This window comes from Mustela lutreola, chromosome 11 (genome assembly GCF_030435805.1).
Source record: "Mustela lutreola isolate mMusLut2 chromosome 11, mMusLut2.pri, whole genome shotgun sequence".
Taxonomy (NCBI): domain Eukaryota; kingdom Metazoa; phylum Chordata; class Mammalia; order Carnivora; family Mustelidae; genus Mustela; species Mustela lutreola.
The window spans coordinates 2,652,366-2,673,617 of NC_081300.1; the positions used below are offsets into that span (position 1 = coordinate 2,652,366).

A 21,252-nucleotide genomic window follows, 5' to 3' on the forward strand; every position below is an offset into this window, starting at 1 on the left:
GTCAGCGAGAGACCTGCCCAGCCGTGAGCAGCATGTGGGCCGCCCGGCCTGAGGGGGGCGCTTGGCGGTCATCTGCTGACCGTGTGCAGGACTGGACCTCGGATGTGGGCCTGGGACTCCCATGGCGGGGTTCCCCGTGGTCCCTGACATGACTACTGAATCTTGGAATTGGGGCCACACGGGGAAGGGACCCTCCCTCGCTGAGTGCCCACCGGAGACCAGCACAGGCCTGAGGACTTTATGTACATTTTCTCACTCCACGTTTGGAATGCAAGAAGGGGAAGCATTCTCTGACTGCGTTTCTGACAACTGTAGAGACTGTGTGTGGCCAGTGACTCCCCCTAAATCTCCCATGGCTGCAAGAACATGGGGTGATCCAGGGCCCCTCAAACAGTGTGGTCACCAGGTGCCCTTGGCCCCCTTGGTGGTGAGGAGGCTGCCTGTGGTCTCGTCTGCTCGGCCCCGCGGATGTCCTGCTGGTGGTTTGCTGGGGCACGGAGAGCTGGGACGCGAAGGCAGACCCCGAGGATGCTGTCAGGGTTCGCCGGTTGCGTACAGAGATGGGGCCTGCTGGTGGTGGGGGCTATTGTCCTGCCGGGAAAGCTGCGTCTCCCTGGCTCTGTGCTTGTGGTGAGCCATCACTGATGGTTCAGTGGGCTATAAAAATCGGTTCCTGTCCCTTCCAGAAAAATAAAGACAGAGAACCAGCCTCAGGAGCAGGTGTCTGGTTCCGCTTGCTGTCCTGCTGTGCACGAAGCCCCGGCCTCCAGCCCGAGTGTCTGGTGACCCATGCACGGGCCATGGCCACCTCCGCCTCCAGAGGGTCCTTGGGGCTGGGGTCTCCGTGGGGAGCCCTTCCGTGAGAAGAGGCTCCTCAGGGCGCTGGCCTGTGCGGGCCGAGCCTCTGTGCCTGGAAGCTGGAGCGTGTCGCCCGTCTGTGCACTGGTGGGAAAACCATGAACTTCTAGAAGAACGTGACTCAGGGGCTCTTCCTGCCAGTTTTTCCTCCCGAGAGGGCTTTTCTGGAAGAGCTCGGTCACGGCACGGCTGGGACTGCAAGCGGAGCTGAACGTGCAACGGTCCTGTGCCCGCGGGAGGCCGCGGCGCCGGGCCCAGGCCAGCCCCCCGAGTGGGTGTGGAGCTTACCGTCCTGGAAGGACAGGAGTGTTTTCCACGTGTTTCCTCATGGAGCTGTGTTTTCAGAGTATGACGCGGGTGGGAATTACCCTGTTAGATGGCGAGACCGATCCACAGGGCCTCTACTGCAGGCCCCGAGTCAAAGCCTGTGTGTGCGTCTCTCCGGAAAGCAACACTGGCTCTTGGTCCTAGTTCTGAAGGGTCTCCCTTAGGAGATTTTAGAACTGGCTGGAGGAAGCTGTCGCTCCCTGAGAAAGCCGGTCCCCGTGTGCCACTCTGAAGTGCAGGCAGGTTCAGGTGAAGGAGAAAGGACCAAGGCCGCAGACCAGTCTCCTGCCTGAGGACTTCCTGGGTGGGAGGTTAACACTCAAGCAACTCAGGCTGGTCTCTGTTCTCTGCCACACGCACGTGCTGGGACGCACGCTTACCTACACGGGCTTCCTCGGAAGCATCGTTTTGTTTGCCGTGTGTGCGGTCTTCCTGGCAGGGCCTCTGCCAGCTTCACTTGGTGCCGTGGCGGAGGTGAAGCCCCGGGCGGCTGTTCTCCCTTCCTGTGGCTCGCGTCGCGGTAGTCCGCAGCCGGCCCCACGGGCACGACCCTCCCAGCCTCCCCGCGCTGTGACCGGGCACCTTCCGGGCAACAGACCGAGTTTGGAAAAAATGTCAAAAACAAAACTCGGTGTAAATATAAGGAAATCAAAAGTAGGTTGCAGCGAGTGTGTGTGCGAGTGGCTCGGTCTGACTTTAAGCGCAGAGCGGAGAAACCGCATTTGTACTGAGGATTGGGGTCGCGCACCCCCCGCGGGGGATCAGTGGATGGTGCCTTTTCGTTGCAGCACACGGGCAAACCTGCGCGTTAGGGTTTGGTCGCGCGTCCGGCGACAATGTGCTGTGTGCACTTTCCTGGGCCGTGGGCCGTCCCCTGGAATTATGACGTCTGCTGGCTACGTGGTGAGCGTCGAGAAGCTTCCGGTCGGTTCCCCCCTGCTGGGGGCGGTGCTGTCTCCGGAGGCGCCAGGTGATGGGATTCTGCACTGGGAAGCTTGTTTAATTTTGTGCATGACCAGAATGTTCTTAGTTACCTGTGGGTCCAGAGAGGCGCACTTTGGGGGGCTTGAGTGGAGGAAAGGCTCAGCTGTGCTCACTCCTTGTCCTGCGTTTCTCCAGCGGTAATGCAGGTTCCCCCCAGCGGTGCGGGCGCGTACCCCCTGGGTTCAGAAAGGCACAGAGGGTTGTGCCTGCCCAGCGTCAGCGGCCCAGGGAGTGTGGTAGGCAGCAGAGCTAGAGTGAGCATCTGCTGTTTCCCGTGAGGGGAGAGGAGAGCCCGCTGTCCCTATCTGTGGGGACAGAGCGTGGGCTTTTCCGAGTACGTGCATGTCACGGCATCGCAGCTGGACGGGCCCTGCCCTGCCTCCGGCAGGGAACTGTGGGCGCAGACAGGGTGGGGCCCTCCGGGGGGAAGTCAGGGGGATGCGGAGGTAAAGGAGGCCTCTAGCCGCTAACAGGGACCGTCCCGCGACGGGCAGGAGCTCCTTCCCGTAGCTGACTTGGAACATACTTCAGACCGGTTGTGTTTTGTTTTTGCAGGACGTGGTTGGTTGGGGGGGTTCCGCTGTTTTCTCTCTCCCACGGAGGTCTGTGCTCACGAGAGACCCGGCCTGTGCACCGTCATCCGGCGTCTTGGCGACAGACTCCTGTAACCGTGGGTGTCGCGTGGCTGTTGGACAGTATGGTTACGAGTAACTGTTCCTCTTTCACCGAAGAGGCGTTTCTGGAGTTTGCCTCTGTAAACTCCGACTCCCGAGTGATGTTCGGGAACCAGCGGCCCCAGCTGGGATGTCACGGTCCCCAGAACTCCAGAGCAGCCCCCCAGGCCCTCGGTGCCCGAGCTCCGCCTGCTCCGAGCATGCCCTGGGCTCCCACCTAGGCCCATGCGGCCCTTGGGAACCCTGGTCTGTCGCCTCGCCATGCCGGCCCGACTGCTCGCGGGCCTTGTGCTGAGCGCATGGAGGAAGCTTCTAGAGCTTTCTGCTGCCGTGTGCCAGGTGGCGGGAGGGACAGCGCTGACGGAATTAACACACACCTGATCGCACCAGCCCGCTGCCAGTTTGACTCTGGGTTTCGCTGTGTCTTTGCAGGAGGCTCTGGAGGTGGGCCCTGATTCCGCGTCTGGGTCTCCTGGTTCTCGGACTCCGTTTGCAGCAGCCGGTGTTACTGCTGTGTCTCTGGGAGCCCGGGCAATGCTGCGCTCCTTCAGCAAAGCAGGAGGGCACTTTTGCATGCACAATCTCCCATCCCTCCCCGGGCCTGGGGGGCGGGTGCGGGGCCTGCGAGCTCTGAAACCCCAAAACCTGCTGTGCTGTATTTTGTGGTCACTTTCCCTCAGAGCTGTTGCCGGGTGAGACGTTTTGGCTTAGGAAACATCCCGCCCTCATTTCTGTGAGATCACTTACGATCGCTTCACATGCAGCGTTTCCCTGACTTTGGCAGCCGGATACACAATAACGTTCTTCCGGGGAATGAGAGTGGAGTTTCGCGTGTTTGTCCGTTTTTGTTCTTTGCAAGGAAGGTAGACGTGGTCTTTTATCTGCAGAAGTTAGGACTTGCAGGGATGTGTCATTAAGTGTGGTTGAAAATATATTTTTAGACAAGCAATGCGGGATAAATCCTGGGGCGATGTGACATCATGTTCTTGTCAAGAATTGCTCTTTGTAAACATTCTCTGATAGGTCGCCCTCCCGTAAGAGGCTGCAGCACCCAGCTGGCCTCGGAGGTGTTGTGTGTGCGAGTGGTAAACTGGGTCACGCTGCAGCAGTTACTGGCCGTAATGGGTCTGGAGCATTTAAACTGGTTATTCTGAATGTGCTCAGATACGAAAGAAAGCATTTGGGGAAGATCTGTCCTTTTCTGATTTTGATCCTCTCAAAGTATTGATTGGTGTTTGTACAGGGGCCAAGAAAGTCTTCGATGATTTCTTACATGATATGCTTTTCAACTGTCCTGCCAAAATAAACTCCATTCAGGGTATCTTTACAGAAAATGTTTTGTGTGCAGTCACTTAGAATTCAGTAAAATTGATCACCAAAGTTTATTTTTCCCGTGTGCTCTTAGTGAAGGGATTTTTGGGGGGCGGACTTCTGTGCTCAACAGTCCTACCTCGGAAGGTGACGTTTCACAGAATGTTTCATGGCTTGCCGCACAGAATCATCTCTCTTTGTATTCTTGGGCACAGTTCTTTATTTGAGGGTGGGGACTTCCAGGCTGTTCATGAAAAGCACAGAGGAAAGTGATAATGTCAGGTCTAGGTATTTACGGCCGTCTGTATTCTTACATGGGGAGAAATATATTGGTTTTAGGTAAAAGTCTGGAAAAGAGGTCACTGTTAGTGGTTTGAGGGGCAAATACTATCCTTTGTTCTTGGTTTACTTGGAGCAAAAGAGCTTATTTGTAGAAATGAATTTCTGTTGAAATATGTTTTATGATCAACTAATAAAATCTCAACAAGGTACGTCCAGTAGACCAGGGAGTGTGACGCAGCGAGAAAATGTGGCGAGTTTCTACACAGGGTTATTTTGTTTTCACTGTTGACAGTTTCTTTAAAAACACTGATATTAGGCACTGAATTGGTGATAATTTGCACACTCTGGAGGTCAAGCTGGATAAAAACTTACCAGCCACTTGTAAATGGGATTTTACCTGCACTTTATCTAGAGCCTTCGGATCTCCCATGTCTGTTTTAAAACTAGAAATTTATGAGTCTTGATTTTCTTTGGGGTTCTCCGGGTTGTCAGTATTTCTGGATTATTCGAAACTTAGGCTTTCCCCTCTGCATGCAGCATGGGAAGACTGTCAGAGTGAAACCGGACGCTTTTGTGGCTCGTGGAATGAAGCGAGTGACTTGCTCTCTCTCTTTGTAAAACGCTGGGCAGCCTCTGGGGGCTGCAGACGTCACCCAGCGGCCCAGCTGGGGGGACGTGGGCTCTTAATGGAGATGTTGACTAGGTCATGAACTGTGCTGGCGGTTCCAGGGGCGCTGGGTGGACCCCCAGGCCCCCGCTCTTTGTGGCCGGCCGGGAGCCCTGGCAGGAAATCTAGCCGCAGAACATTCCAGAGCAGCCTCTGACTTCTGTTCGCTTTTCTTCTTTCCCCTCTTACCGTCTCATTCTTCTTCTTTTCCCCGCCAGCGGAGAGAAGTTCACTTTTTTAGGAACAAAGAGATTGATAACGTCTCTTTGTAGTATAAGGCTTGGAAACGGTCAAGGGCCAGCAGGAGTGAGGCACTGATTTTGGAGAGCAAAGGAAGAAAAACTAGTGGCAGGACGCTGCTTTCCTGTGGATGGAACACACCCGGCCCTGTTTGTTTGCACGTGGAGGCTTCTGGGTGAACGTCTCCAGGCCTCCTTAGGATTTTTCTGGGTCTGTTATTAGTGACCGGGGAGGGAAAAGTCCCACGTCTTCCCTCGTCACTCCTGGTCGCTCTCGGATGTGATCGATAAGGAGATGGCGCATTCGTCTGCTCTGCTCATCCCCCCGCAGGGGCAGGTTTGACTTCCCGGTCGTTCTATTTTCGTCCAAGGACGTGCAGGCGGCTTTGATACTGATGTTAATTCATATTTTCTCTTGGAAATACATCGGCGTACAGTTGTTGCTGTTGGTCTATTTCCGCCGTCTCTCTGGAGGTGAAAATGGAGGCTGTCCTTTCGGGGACCAGGAGCTCAGGCGCGCGTGTGGCAGAGCCTGGTCCGCAGCTCCCGCAGCGGCGCCTGCTCCCGTGGGCCCTCGGCCGTGGGTGGAGGCCAGACGGCGGGTCTGCGCCAGCCCTGCCCGGAGACCGTGCCGTTCGCGCAGTGAAACCGTATTAGGGACAGTTGGTTACATTTGGGGTCCATGAAAGTGGTGGCCCTCACTTGACGTTTTGGGCGTGGGGTGCTGAAGAACTTAAGGGAAACCTTTGCTGGAGAAGGTGGGATTTTGTCGCTGTTGCGTTGCTGTTTTTTTCTTCTACTTCGTGCTCTGAACAAAGCATTTTTGGACTTACCTTTAAAGCGGGTGCCCTCGCACCATGGTCCGAGCACAGTGTTCCCGCTTGGAAATAGGGCCTGCCTCGCCCGTGGGCGGTTGTGTGCGCCTCCCTCCCTGGGATAGTGGGTTTCTGTGCTTTCTCCGCGCAGTGGGGCGGTGGGGTGGGGTTTCTTGTGAATGCTGCTGATTCTGGTGGCCTTTTATTCATGTCTTCTTATTAGAGTGGAAATGTAGTTTGCTCATAATGGATTATTGATTGGCCCGAGCCAGGCAGCCTCGAGGCCTTGTCAGCTTCGGTCCGCAACCGCCCAGCAGTGAAAGCATCAGTTCACGGAGTGACTCGGTGGCCGCGGACTATAAGCCTGGGATTGTTAATCTGGGGCAGATTGCTGTGTGCAGAGAGGAACTCCTCATTGTTGTTAGGAATTTCTCCCCGTTTGTTAAAAGAATAGGCTTTTTGTCTCCGCAGTAGATAAGCCTGTGCAGGATCTTAATGATGTATTTTAATTCAGGCCCATAATACTACAGTGTAACAAGCAAAGCCCATTTCATTGTCTGCAGGCGGACAGCCGGACAGTGACTGCGCCCCCGAGCCCAGCACCCACGGGGCCTGTGATCCTGGGCATGCCCTGTCGTGGGGGGGGCAGCCCCCTCTGCTCTGGGGACAAGCTTTCGGAAGTGTCCCACCAGGCCCTGCTGGAGACTCAGTGTTTTTGTTCTGTGACTTGTGGGTTGGAGCCCTACCCCTCCCGTAATGCCCGAGCCTCCGTCCTGGAGAGCTGTGGTCTCCTACGGGATCCTCCCGGCCTGCCAGACTTCAGATTCCACAGATCTCCCATTGCCAGAGCCTTGCACAATAGGCGGGGGGAGCCCCTGCGGCTCCCGCCACCTCCCCAAAGCCCGGGGCTCCCTAGGAGGTGGCCAGGGGACACAGGAGGAGGCACCCCAGCTGCTGAGGAAAGCAGACCTACTTCTTGGTAGCGGGAGATGGTTAATGAATGAGCCAGAACTGCAAAAGTACCCCAGGGAGAGTTGTTTGACAGACAGGGCAGGCTTTAGCTTCTGCTTCCCTAAAACCGAAAACTGGGCTTGGAGCAGGAAATGCCCCCGCCAGTGCTCCCGCAGCCCCAGGAGCCTGAGAGGCCTGGCCTCTCCCACTCTGGTTCGGGTCTGTTGGAAGAAACTTGCAGACTTGTTTGGTTAGGCAAATTGCTCAAAATATTAGAGTTACTCTGGATTCCTTGTGCAGGAGCAGATGTCGATAGAATGATCTTGGACCGTTTTGGGGAAAGGAGCAGAGTGTCGGTTTCCTTCACAGAGCAGAAGACGGCGAGGTTGCCCTTAGATGCAGAGAGAGGCTGACTGCTCAAAAGCGCAGGACGTTTTCCCTTTTCCCCTTGGCGAGGCCGCATTTAACTGATTAGAAAATGATTGTTTGCAGTGTGGGAAAGAGACCTCAACTGCATGACCGAGTTTTTTTCCCTTGGAAAGCTGCGGGTGGGGTCCCCCTGAGCCCCAGGAGCTAGCCTGGGCGGGCTCCTCTGGCCGGAGAAGGCCCCTGCTGCCCGCGGCACGGCTGTGACCAAGCTCTGAGTGGATCCCGGGGTTTTTCTGCATTGAGCAGTCTCGTAAATACTGCTTCTCATGTGAACGGTTTATTATTCAGATGATTTTTCTTTTTTCTTTTCTTTTCTGAATTTTGAAGACTGGAATTAACAAAAGATGATGTTCTTGAACCACATTCCTGGGAGCCTTCGGAGCTTCCTCCAGGCCTGGGAGGGGGGAGGGGTTGGGAAGGGGGAGGTGGGGGGAGGGGCCCCCCAGGCTTCCCCAGGCCTCCCCAGGGCCCTGCTTTGAATTGTGTTCCTTCCTGAGGCTGCAGATGGGAGTTTGTTGTTGTTGTTGTCGTTTGTTTTGTAAAAAGACTTCCAAAATCCATAAAAATTGGAAGAATGATAGACATACATACACTCACCATCTAGATTCAGCAACGAAGATTAAAAAATGTTGAGGTGTTTTATTTATATTAATTTATTTTTATTCACTTCCTTTTGACTGAATAACACACCAACATTCTGCTTTGTTTTTAATGAGGTGCACTTGGTACAGAACATTCTGCAGGCGTCAGGTGTGCAACAGTGTACTATGCCATCTGTATGCGCTACTGCGTGATCGCCACCAAAGACCAGACACCGCCTGTCCGCGCACAGGGACCCCCATTTTGCTCACCCTCTCCCCCTGGAGCAACCACTGATCTGTATCTGTGACTTTGTTTTAATACTGCTATTTTTTTTTTTTCCAGATTCCACAGATGAGTGGAATCATACAGTATCTGGCTTTGTCTCTCTGACGGACTTCACTTGGCCTGATGCTGGCAGGGTCCCTCTGTGTCATCGCGTATGGCAAGATTCCGTTCTTCTTCGTGGCTGTGTAGTACTCCACCGCGTGTGTCTGTGTCTGCACACCTCGTCCTCTTGGCCCGTTCATCCTCTGGTGGACACTTAGGTTGCTTCCGTATCTTGATGACTGTCAGGAACGCTGCGTGAACGGGGTGGGCGCGTGCAGGTCTCATTTGGAAATAGTGTTACAGTGTTTTGTTTTCTTTAGGTAGATACCAGAAGTGGAACCAGGGGCATCGTATCGTGATTCTGTTCTTAGTTTTTCGAGGAATCGCCGTACTGTTTTACATTCCATCAATGCTTGTTATTTCTTGTCTTTTTGATCATTGCTGTTCTGACTGGTGTGAGATGATCTCTTATTGTGCTTTGATTTATAATTATTAGTAATTTGTGATGTTGGGCCCTGCTTCCCGCGCTTGTTGTCCACATGGACGTCTTTGGAAAAATGCTGCTTCAGATCCTTCTCCCATTTTTTAGTCGGGTGGCTTGTTTTTTTAATTGTCAAGCTGTAGGAGCTTCTATGTATTTTGGATATTAATAACCCCTTATTGGACATAGGATTTGCAAATATCTTCTCCTACTAGGTTACCTTTTTTGTTTTGATGGTGGTTTCCTTGACTGTGCAGAAGCTTCTTAGTTTGATGTAGTCCCGTTGGTTTATTTTTGCTATTGTTTCCCTTGCCTTTTGAGTTGGGCTCAAACATACTGCTAAAACCGAGGACTCACAGGCTTTCTACCTACTTTTTCTTCTAAGAGTTTTATGGTTTCATGTCTCACACTCAAGTCTTTCATCCATTGTGAGTTAGTTTTGTGTATGGTAAGATAAGAGGCTTGTTCCATTCCCTTGCATGTGGCTGCCTAGTTTTCCCCACATCATTTACTGAAGACACTGCTTTCACCATTGTGTGTTCTTGGCCCCTTTGTTGTAAATTAATGGTCTGTATACATGTGGGTTTATTATTAGACTCTCAGTTCTGTTCCTTTGATCAGTGTGTCTGTTTTTATGCCAACAGCATACTGTTTTGATGACTGTAGCTTTGTGGTACAGCCTGAAATCAGAGAGCCTGATGACTCCAGCCTAGTTCTTCTTGCTTTGGCTCTTTGGGGTCTTCTGGATGCCGTAGAGATTTTAGAGTTGTTTGTTCTAGTTCTGTGGAGAGTGCCACTGGATGTTGGGTAGGGATTGCGTTGAATCTGTAGGTTGCTTTCGGTAATATGGATGATGTAGCAATACTAATTCTTGTAATGCGTGAGCACAGGATATCTTTTAATTTATTTGTGTCTAAACATTTGTAATTTTGAGTGTACAGGTCTTTCATCTTCTTGGTTCAGTGTATTCCTAGGTATTTTATTCTTTTTGATGCAATTACAAATGGCGTTTTTTTTTTTTCTTTTTTTAAAGATTCATTTATTTATGGAGCGCATGCGTGCGCATGCACAGATCGGGGGCAGAGGGAGAGAATCTCAAGTAGACTCTGTGGTGAGTGTGGGGCCCGACATGGGGCTTGATCTCATGACCCGTGAGAGCGTGACCTGAGCCAAAACCAAGAGTTGGCCACCCGGGAGCCCCTGGGATTGCTTTCTCAGTTTAAATTCTGGTAGTTTGTTACTAATGTGTAGAGACTAATGTGTAGAGATGCCACAGATCTCTGTATGTTGATTTTGTATCCTTTGACGACTCCTGAATTTTTTTACTCTAACAGTTTCTCGATGAGTGTTTAGGGTTTTCTGTATATGATATCATGTCATCTACAAATAGTGGTTTATTTTCTGTTTTTTTCTGTAACTGCTCTAGCAAGGCCTTCCAGTAGTAGGTTGAATAAAGGTGTTGAGGCTGGATATCTTTGTCTTGTTCTTGATCTTAGGAGAAAAGCTCTTAGCTTTTTTCCCATTGAGTGTGATATTGGTTGTGGGTTTGTCATATGTGACCTTTAATAAGTTGAAATACGGTCTCTCTAGGGCTGCTGTTGTCTTATCATAAATGGATGTTGAATTTTGTCAAACCTTCTTTTTGCGTCTGTTGAGATGATCATGTGATTTTTATCCTTCATTTGGTCTACGTAGTGTACCACCCTGACTGCCTTGTGGACGTTGAACCATCCTGGCATTCCTGGGATAAACCCCACCCGATCATGGTGCAGGAACCTTTCAGTGTATCGTTGAATTCAGTTTGCTAATATTTTGATGAAGAGTTTTGGGTCGCTGGTCATCCAGGATATGGGCTTGTAATTGTGTTTTTTTCGTGGCGTCCTTGTCTGGTTTTGGTCTCAGACAAGCAAACACACCTGCATCTGCCGTCTACATCTAGCAGTCGTGGACATGTTGATATCTTTGCCTTTCCTTTTTTTTAAACCACCTCCAAATTACTTCATTCACATTTTCAAAAACTAAGACCATTCTCCTGTATTGCCAACCTAACAAAATAAGCAGTTCTCAAATATTAGTTAATATTTAGCCTGTGTTAAAGTTTAGTTTTTGTGAAGAGTTTGGGAGCTAGAATGTGTTTGAGCACGTGTGCTGTGGAGGCTTGTAGCTGCTGAAGTCTTAATAGTTGTATTAAATGCCCTTTTGTAGTGGACCTGTGAGGGCCCACGGAGCGCACAAGGGTCCCTAGTGATTTCTCATTTAGTTTCCTAAACTTGTATTATTTTGTCCTTTTGAATTTATTTAACCAAATTACTGTCCCTCTCAGTGAGTAAGGTATCTTTGGGTCCTACACTGACCTTTCATTTACTTATTCAGCAGTTAATAATAATAATGTATAACGTCTTCAACATTTCCTGTGTGTTAAACATTGAACCTAGAATGCGTTACTTTAAGCCTCACAGAATTACTCTGCTGTAATTATCATAACCGTCATTTACATTTAAAAAGTGCAGTGGGCTGGGGACCAGAGAGGAGAAGACTGGGGTCACACGGCTGATCTGAGCCAAGTGGCCAGAACTTGGGTTTGATCTTGGCGAGTCTGACCTGGAAGCTTATGGGCCAGACCACCTCCCACAGCACCGTGATGCCCAACATGTGCTCAGCTCTGTGCTAGTGTGGAGACTCAGTGGGGAGAAGGCTTGTCCTCCAACACAGGAGGGGCAGGTGAAGAAGCCGTGCAGATGTGGGCTAGAGTAGGGCCAGGGCCATGCGGAGAGCTGGCACAGCTCCTAGGGGTCAGGTGAGATGTCAGGTGAGACCTCCTGTGTGTGGGTGGGGTGGGAACTGCATGTGCGAGGCTCGAGATAAGAGTGAGTGTGTGTCTGCCTGGGCATGGAGCAGAGCTCACAGTCCTAGAAGGGGCCCGGGAGACTCGCCTGCAGCAGTGCGGGGGCTCAGGCGCTTGTAGGGGGAGTTTGGGCTATATCGCTGTGAAGGGTGGAAGTCTCAGGCTGGCCCAGGTCTCTGTCTGGAATGCCCACTTTGGCTCGGGATAGGGGGTGCGTGGATTCAGGAGTGTATTGAGGGTGTGGGGGAAGGGGCTGGGTGTTGAGGAGGAGGAGGGGAGAGTCGAGGGTGAGACCAGTGGGATTTGTGGCTGGGTCCCCGCCCTGGGGGGAATCGCGCTGACCGAGGGTTCTGCCACATCCCCGTGTTCCGGACAGAGCCTCGAGCTCCCTAGAACACCGAGCCCGCTCTCGTCAATGAAGGTCACCACGTGCCTCCTTGCTTCTGGAAGCATCCTCCTGCTCTGCTGGTCCACTGCCAGGACATTGTTTTCTGTGTGTGGACGTGTTTCCCGTTGTGACTTCTGGGTTTCTCTAGCCCAAGCCTGCTTCGTTTCTTTGAGTTGTTAGGATCCAGTAAGTGGCCTGGTGCCCCATAAGCTCTCAGGAACTGGGGTGAAACCTGTATTCAGTGGGACTCTGCTGGCCTGTGAGGCTGTCTGTGTGGTGCTCTCCCCGGCAGAGATGCAGGGGTGCACGTGGGTTCTTCTAGATCCCTTGGCTGTGCTCTCCCTTCTGGCTACCTGGCTGTCCAGCTGTCCGGCTGTCTAGCTGTCCGACTGTCCAGCTATCTGGCTATCCAGCTGTCCAGCTATCTGGCTATCCAGCTGTCCAGCTTTCTGGCTGTCCGGCAGTCTGGTTCTCCATCCTGGGTGTTAGGTGTCCAGGTCTTGCCCCTACGGGACTCACTTAGGGCAGGAGACTTGCACTCCCCTAGGTCCTCACAGGGAGCTGCTGCAGCAGGGCACGCTTCCGGAAGTGACTGTCCTGCTTTGTATGCGGTCACAGATGCAGACCCCAGGATCCTCACTTAGAGAAGGGATTTGTGAGTTGGAGCATTGACCCACAGAGTAAATTTGTCACAGATCCGGTAAGTTGTGGCATGCAGGCACAGGGAGTGTCTGAGAGGTGTGGCGGCAACCCCGCACCTCTGTGTTTACAGCTCGTGGGTCATTTATTTCTGTGTTCCCACGATTGCTTTGTAAAGTTTAGCTTCATACTATATTTTCGCAGCTTTTATATCGCCTCTTAAACCCTTCCCCACATCCCCTGTAATGCATTTTGTACATTACGAATATGCGATTTTATTTTCTTAAAAACATTTTACCTTCACCACTTTTTTATCGATATGATCAAATTACCTTTTACAAAATCACATCTCAAAAAATGTAGAAGGCATTTTTAAAGAGTAGCTTCAGACTGTTCTCTCTAGAGAAACACACACACATAGTGAGTGTTCCGTTGGAAATCTATTTTAAAACCCTCATCAGCAAGCCATTTTTATGCATAAACAATTAAATTATAATCTTGTCTGGCAAGTTCCCAGTTACAGCCTTGGACAAAGTTTGGGATACGGTGACAACAAAACGGGTTCATTATGGGCAAACTGCGTTCAGATGGGGCCATCGTGTACGGATGTCCGTGGGGGTGGCGTGTTGTGCTGGGTCAGCAAAAGCACAGACGTGTGTTTGCTTTCCCCTCCACGCGCTGCCCGCTTCGTGCTCCTGCTGCTGGGACCCGACATGCTCTGGTCAGCACAAAGAGCTGACATTTATTCACACATTTTACAACACTAGTTATCTTTAGGTGGACGTGTTATTGTAGGGAAAGCTGGAGCAGCGAATCCCATGTGGTATGTGCTTGTCTGTCTGGGAGAGTCAAAGGCAGTTCGGGACAAAAGTGCATCTGCCTAGAGCAGAACAGTCTGTCGTCTTGTCCCACGGTGGTGTCCGCACGTGACCCGCTCCCCACTGGGGACCGAGAGGAGTGTGGAGAGACCGGCTGAGACCCTCTGGGCTCAGGGACGTGGGTGGGCGGAGGTTTTTCAAGTCGATTGCCAAGCCGGGGTGCCGGGGGGCCGCCCGCGGCTCCACCAGCCTCCAACTGGGGCGGCCGTGTGGGGTGCATTTTTAAGTTCAGAGCTGCGATGACTGCATTCTTGTTCTTTTTTGGAAGAGAAGCAACGACCCTGTCTTAAATAGCAGTTTCTGCCTGCAGCTAAGAAGATCACAGAGCTCCGTGATGGGGCCGCAGATGGAGGAGGGCCGGTGGCTGGGACTCGCTCTCGGAACGTGGCTTTAGAGGTTCTCAGGAAACCCCGTTAGTGGACCGTGGGCGCCCAGAAGGGGCCGCTTCGTGGAACTTTCTCAAGTGGAGACTGTTTCGTTGACGTTAGGATTTCCTTAAGATAGCGGCGTTCAGGGCTTAGATAGTTACTACTGTTAGGGCATTTCCCCCGTTTCTGTGTTGATGTGTTTTCTCCTTGGTGATGGCTGTGTGGCTCTCCCCGGGACCTGGAGCAGTGCTGAGTTTTGAACGATGGGGCTGGGCCGAGAAGTGGAAAACAAAAGAGAAAGCGGAGCCTGTTCTGCTGACGGCAGCGCCTGTTCGCGTCCTGGCTTGCGAACTGCATGGGCACGGCCGGGCCCTGTCGGCTTGGGTGAAGGCTTTTTGCTGGTTTCGGAGGGAGCCCGAGACGGAGACCTGTATGGTCTGGTTTTTGGGTTCTTGAGGGACGGCGCCCAGGCCTGCGCCCGGGCCGGGGGAGTGCGGGAACCGGGGCCCCCGGGAGTCCGGGTTGGGAGCAGGCGCGTGGCCTGCTCAGCCGGCCCGGAGGGCTGCCCTGCTCGGTGTGCAGAGGCCGGAGCAGCCCCCGAGAGAAAGGGGAGCGCGGTCCCCTCTCCGTGGACCGGCAGCCTCGCGGCCCGGCGCTCTGCACACCCGGGACCTGCCGAACCCCTTCCGCCCGCCCGCGCTGGCGGCCCTGGCGGCGCACACGCCTGCTCCTCTCCGGGCAGCTCGCTGGCGCCCGCGGGCCACAGGGATGGCGCCGGCTGGTGTCACACGCGAGGCCTGGACCGGGCAGCGGTTTGCGGTGTGCGGACGGCCGCACGGGTCTCGGGCCGCTTGCCTGACCCTGGCCTCCTGGGTATGAGGAGAGGAGCCTGGGCTGGGAGGGTCGCCCCCCGAGAACCACCTGGCTGGCTGACGGGGGACCAGGCTCCTAATGGGGTGTCACCCCGGGCTCGTGCTGGGGCGCAGACCCCTGACCTGCCCCGCCCCGCCCTTGGCACCCCGGGGGTGCTGAGCTCACGGTAGCGGAGCGCGAGGAGTGCAGCGGCCGCGGAGTGGGCACTGAGGGGGTCTGAACGAGTGTCCCCTGGAGGGGCTGCCTTCGTTTGCAGGTGACTGTGAGCTGCCACCTGCCGCCCCTACCTGGTGGAGCACCGGCGCTCTGTGGGCCCTTGCCTGTGTGGCGGCTTCGCGGCTGTCTCAGCCCCTCGGGCTGCAGAGCTGCCAACTCCGGCGGGCTTCGCCGACCGCCGGGAAGGCCAGTGGATGCTGTGGTTACTCCAGAGCCTCCAATTTCCGGTGTTTTTTTCTTCGTATTTATGATTCTTTGAACTCTAAGATATTTATACCCAGATTAGATCCTTGAGCGAAATAGGAATACTAGGTTTCGTTCCGACTTTTCTACAGTGTTTCACATTCAGCGTCTTGAGGGGATGACATCAACCCGGGGTAGAGGGGATGCACGCGGATCACTTGCCGTGTAACCTGTATATAGCAACACATAGAGCCTTCCACAGCTGTGCCACGACCAAAACACCTTGAAAAGATGATTTAAATTAGCTTCAGTCACCAGGAGGTGTTCTGGTTAACCTCATTTGTGCAATTTCACAGGCAGTTTTTATTTAGGCACTTTATTGGAGGCGTTGGTTTTGGGGGCTCTCTCGGCAGGGGATACCCTGTGCCCCTGTTAGCCTCTAGAAGAAGGGTTACCTGCGCATGGCTCTGCTTTCGGCCCGTTTCCAGACTTGGCTGCTCTGATCGTATTGGTTTCCTCCGGTGCCCCGTAACCCCACGACCACGGGGCTTTATCAAAAGGTGTTCCAAAATTTATAATTTTAAATAAGATTTCTACTAAACAAGATTTCTTCTAGATTTCTTTCTACTAAGCAAGATTTCTTCTTCTGCGGGAGATGGCATTTGGAGGAAGCAGGTGTGTCGTCTGTCCAGAGGGCATCTGTCACAGAGGGCTTCCGCACCCCTGCCTCTGAACCCCTCCTGGAGGGCGGGTTCTCCTGCGTTGTTCACTCCCCTGTCCCGTTGTCAGCACCCTTCTCTGTGTCTCCTCCGGCGAAGGCATGTCAGGCTGCAGAACCCAGAGCAGACAAGGAGTTGCCGCCCAGGGTCTTTTGGGAGAGAACCTTTCATTTGGGAGCAGAAAATGTGTATTAGTACACTGCTTCAAAACCAGAAACCTATAGCTTCTTCATGTTTTATAAATTTTATAGTACAGGTTCTAAATGTGTGTGAGGTTGTGAGTTTGTAAAAAGAGGGCTTCCTTTATATATGTCAGGGCTATTTTTAAAGAAAATCTGCCTATCTGGGTGCCTCTCGGTGCAAGTCTGAAGTCCTCCCCCCCCACCCCCCCAGGAAGACCTTCACAATCCCGGCTCCGTTTCTAATGCTCAGCGTTAAGAAGGCTCAGTAGACCATGTCCCAGGGAAGCTGTGGTGCCGCGTTGCTCCCTTTCTGACCCGTCGGAAGGCTGTTCCGGGGGATGCTCTCTTTCCCTTCCTTTCTCATGGGCTCGCTGTTTTGCTTATTCTGCTTATCACAAGTCAGATGGAAATTCTTGTTTTTACTGCCGATAATTGCTTTCTGGTGTGTATCGTCTTGGGCCTCTCTGGCGGCTTCCAGGCATCGCGGTTGGCTTTCCCGACGCGTGGGTGATGGCCTGCCTGTGCCGGGCTCGGCGCTGGGCACCTCCCTTGTCTGGTTTGTCTCTGCCTATGCACAGGGTGCCGGAAGCAGCCAGCCACCTGGAGGAGTGGCTCCGACAGGGCCCGCCCCTCATCTCTGGAGGGGGGATGGGCACGAACCTGACAGTGACGTGCATTGTGACACCTGCTGTTGCCAGGGAGAGGTGTAGCCAGCCTCCCTGGGAAGGCCCCATGGGTGTGTGACCTGTGCAGAGGGGTTGGGGGTGACTGCATGACACCTGGGGTCTAGAGGCTGTTCTGCCCTGGGACCCTCCAGCCGGAGTCTCGGTGCCCTTTGGGGGTTGGGCTGCGGTGGTGTTGCAGGAGCAAAAGCGTGGGACGGGGACGGGTGGTGGCGGGAGGGTTGGGGCTCTTCTAAGAGGTGGTGGTTCTGTGGCCCTGGGCGCCGGCAGGCGGTGTCCGCGGGGGCCTCCATGCTGGGCAGCCGGTCCTGAGCAGCGGGTTCCAGCCACAGACCTTGCACGAGCTCGGGGTGCGTCTGCCTCTGTCCCGAAGCCTTGTTTCCCCAACAGCTACACACGGCAGTATGTTTGCCAGCTGCCTTTGGGGCTCACGCATCCTGGGCGCGTCCTGGGCACGTCCTGGGCACGGGCTGTGTCTCTGTGTCCCTTGCCGCCCCCTTCCTGGTCCCTTCCCCGTGCTCCTCATTCGCACCCGCCCCCCGGGGTCTGTGCTGCTCACGCTGCCGCAACCTCTTCTCAGGGTCTCCCTACAGATGTGGGACCTTTCTGAGAAGAATGACTCTAGCATACGATCGCATAAGGTTATTTATTGTAACGATTTAGCATACAGTTATCAGTAATTGTTTAATTATCTCTCTTTCAGAGGAAAGCAGCTGCTGGTATGCGTACTTGGATTTGTGTTGGTGCCTCCTTTGGGACTGGCTGGCTCTTTTTCAGGAGCGGGCCCGTCACTCTCCGTGGATGTTGCCGGGTCCCCGTGGGCACAGGCAACCTCGTTCCTAAGATCTCTCGTGTCTTTTCTGTTCTAGGTGCTCTCCGCTGCCTGCCATGGCTTCCAGGTAGGACATGCAGGTTGCCCTGGCAGGTGCATCTCTGCAGCTGGGAAGCAGAAGCCTCATCTGAAAATGGAGAGATAAGACGAGGTCCGGCCCGTGTGACAGAACACCGTGCCTGCCCTGGCTGGGGAGCCCTGGTCCTGGAGATGGATCGCACCCGTGCGGCCGAGGTGGAGCTGAGAAGGGGTCCGAGCCCCACCGGGGCCAGCAGGAGCCCCGAGGTGGACGGAGACAAGGCCCTGAGCCACAGCTGCTGCATCTGTGGCAAGACCTTCCCCTTCCAGAGCTCCCTGTCACAGCACATGCGCAAGCACACGGGGGAGAAGCCCTACAAGTGTCCCTACTGTGACCACAGGGCTTCCCAGAAGGGCAACCTCAAGATCCACGTCCGCAGCCACCGCACGGGCTCCCTGACCCAGGGCCGCGAGCCTGAGGCCGGGGAGCTGCGTGCGTCCGAGGGCCTGGACGGCTGCACCAGCCCCACCAAGAGCACCTCCGCCTGCAACAAGATCCTCAACGGGGCCGCCCCGGTGGACGACAGCAAGATCCTGCTGCGCAGCAGCAAGAAGGAGGCTGAGGGGGCCGCCAGCGCCCCGGACGAGGGCAAGGCGGCCGCCCAGTGCTCCTTCTGCAAGTGCAAGTTTGAGCGCAAGAAGGACCTGGAGCAGCATGTGCACCAGGCCCACAAGCCCTTCCGGTGCCGGCTGTGCAGCTACATGACGTTGCGGGAGGAGTCCCTGCTGAGCCACATCGAGAAGGACCACATCACCGCGCAGGTGCCTAGCGGGGCCGAGGCCTACGTGGAGAACGGCAAGCCCGAGCTGACCCCCGGGGAGTTCCCCTGTGAGGTGTGCGGCCAGGCCTTCAGCCAGACCTGGTTCCTGAAGGCTCACATGAAGAAGCACAGGGGCTCCTTTGACCACGGCTGCCACATCTGTGGCCGGAGATTCAAGGAGCCGTGGTTCCTCAAGAACCACATGAAGGCGCACGGGCCCAAGACCGGGAGCAAGAACAAACCCAGGAGCGAGCCGGACCCCATCGCCACCATCAACAACGTGGTGCAGGAGGAGATGATCGTGGCTGGCCTGTCCCTCTACGAAGTCTGCACCAAGTGCGGGAACCTGTTTACAAACCTGGACAGCTTGAACGCGCACAACGCCATCCACCGCAGGGTGGAAGCCGGCCGCTCGCGGGCCCCGGCGGGGGAGGGCGCGGTGCATGGCGACGCCCCGGATCCCCAGCAGCTCTTCCTTCGGTGCCTCAACCTGCGGCCTGCGGTGGCCGGCGCGCCCGCCCGCGGGCAGGCGGGGCGGCGGGTGGCCGAGCTGGACCCGGTCAACAGCTACCAGGCCTGGCAGCTGGCCACGCGGGGCAAGGTGGCCGAGCCCGCCGAGTACCTCAAGTACGGGGCGTGGGAGGAGGCGCTGGCCGGGGACGTGGCCTTCGACAAGGAGCGGCGCGAGTACATCCTGGTGAGCCAGGAGAAGCGCAAGCGCGAGCCGGAGCCGGGCGCGCAGGGGCCCCCGCGCAAGCGGGCGGGCGTGCCCGGGGAGCCCCTGCCCGGGCCCCTGGACCCCAGGCCGGCCGCCCGCCCCAGCCGCCGCGCCGCCGCCCCCGCGGGCCACGGCAAGTCGTCCGAGTGCTTCGAGTGCGGCAAGATCTTCCGCACGTATCACCAGATGGTCCTGCACTCGCGGGTGCACCGCCGCGCGCGCCGAGACCGCCACGGCCCTGGGGAGCGCGCGCCCCGTGCGCGCTGCGGCTCGCTCAGCGAGGGCGACTCGGCCTCGCAGCCCAGCAGCCCGGGCTCGGCCTGCGGGGCCGCCGCTGACTCCCCGGGCTCGGGCCTGGCCGACGAGGCTGCGGACGAGAGTGGAGAGGACGGGGCGGCGGACCCTGCGGCAGGTGAGCACGTGCACTGGGCTCAGAGAGTGAGGGCCCCGGGAGCTCCGTACCTGGGTGACCGGCGCCCAGGTAGCCCCGGCTGGGGAGCCCTGTGCCCAAGTGGTCCATGTCCGGATGTCCCAGAGCCCAGGGATCCCAGCCCTGGGAGCCCCACACCAGGGAACACAGGTCCAGGTAGCTCTGTGCGCCCTTAGCCCTACCCAAAGTATCCCTGAACAGTGCCCAGGGAACCCGTGCCTACATAGGGGCCCTGGTGGCCCTCTGACCGGTAGCCCTCAGCCCAGGCAGCCCAGGCCCAGCAGACTAGCAGGGGGGTGGCCTTGGGTCCGGGTAGTACCCACATAACCCAGGCCCAGGCTCAGCCCTGCACCCTGGAGGTCTGGTTTCCCAGGCCCAGGTAGACCCTGCAGCCCGGGTGGCCCCCCGAGGTGTCAGGCATCCGGTACATCGAGCTCAGGCTGGTGGGTGCAGGCACAGGTGCCTGTCCACACCACTTCACGCTCCTTTCTCGCTAATTTGCTCAGATGTGTTTGCATTAATTAACAACTTTGGTCTCCTGAATTCATGGTTTCTCTGGGACATCAGTCATTTCTGAGCAAAGAACAGGTGATGGGACACGTCCAGGGCGTGTCCTCCTCTTTCTCCGCAGTCCCAGAGCCTGTGCCCTCCCCAGGCGGCACGCGCATGTGCGCATGCACACACACACACACACACACACACCCCTGCCTCTGCTCTTCTCCTTTGCACCAGGCAGCCGAGGAAAGGAGTAACTTCCAATCGGTGTGCTCTTCTAATTAATCTCCTCGGGTTCAAGTAACCCTGTGGGTTTAGGGACGGCTCATTGGAACAGATGGCTTTCCAAACAGCAGCTATGTAAATATTTAAAGATGCTTTGCTGACTTTGTTTTCATCATTTTCCTACTTTTTAGACATCTTAAGCGTTTTGATATTTTAATTATTATTTTTTTGTTTTGGGTAATTCTTTTTAGTAGAAAGGGTTGTTCCAGTGACAGAACTTGTAACTTTCCCTGCATCACTGGGAGTGTTTTTCTCTTCTCCCTGGAGACTGGCTCGTGGATGTTGCTTTTACCTGAAAGTCCTGTGGTGTAGAAACCCAGGAGCTTCAGGAGGGCTCTTTACGATTGGTAGTGAAGAAAACAACACGCCTGCATTCCTCCAAAGCAAAATCTGCGTCCTCTTTTTCCTTTTGAGGGGCCTAGCCTGTTCTCTGGCACAGGGTTCATTATAGGTTTATCTGTGTGTCATATGAGAGTGTGCTGCTCAGATGTACTGAGTCAGTAACAGTGTGGAAGAGAGTTGTTTCTCGAGTCCTGTAGAGAAGCCCGTGCTGACCCCTGCATATACCTCGTAAGGATCCGTCCGAGACGAGCAGTGGCACGCTGCACGCGGACCCTTGTGTCCCGTTTCATTTCTGACTAACCAGTGGGGAGGAGCAGAACACCCTCCTCTCTGAAAACAAACCACCGCTCCTTCTCCGAGTCGTCCTAAAACCTGGGCCACCCAGCTGCGACCTTTGGTTGGCGTTTTTG

The 21,252-nt window shown here is 55.0% G+C and overlaps 1 protein-coding gene across 3 annotated transcripts in view; it reads left to right on the top strand.

Moving 5' to 3' along the window:
- The window catches only part of ZNF516 (zinc finger protein 516), a 107,776-nt gene that overhangs the window by 30,044 nt on the left and 56,480 nt on the right, over positions 1-21,252 (top strand). For all 3 annotated transcript variants that reach the window (XM_059140876.1, XM_059140877.1, XM_059140879.1), the window contains exon 2: positions 17,771-19,702. In XM_059140876.1, coding sequence (XP_058996859.1) covers positions 17,944-19,702 — 1,759 coding nt within the window. In that variant the 5' untranslated portion in view covers positions 17,771-17,943. The remainder of the gene's footprint in view (positions 1-17,770; positions 19,703-21,252) is intronic.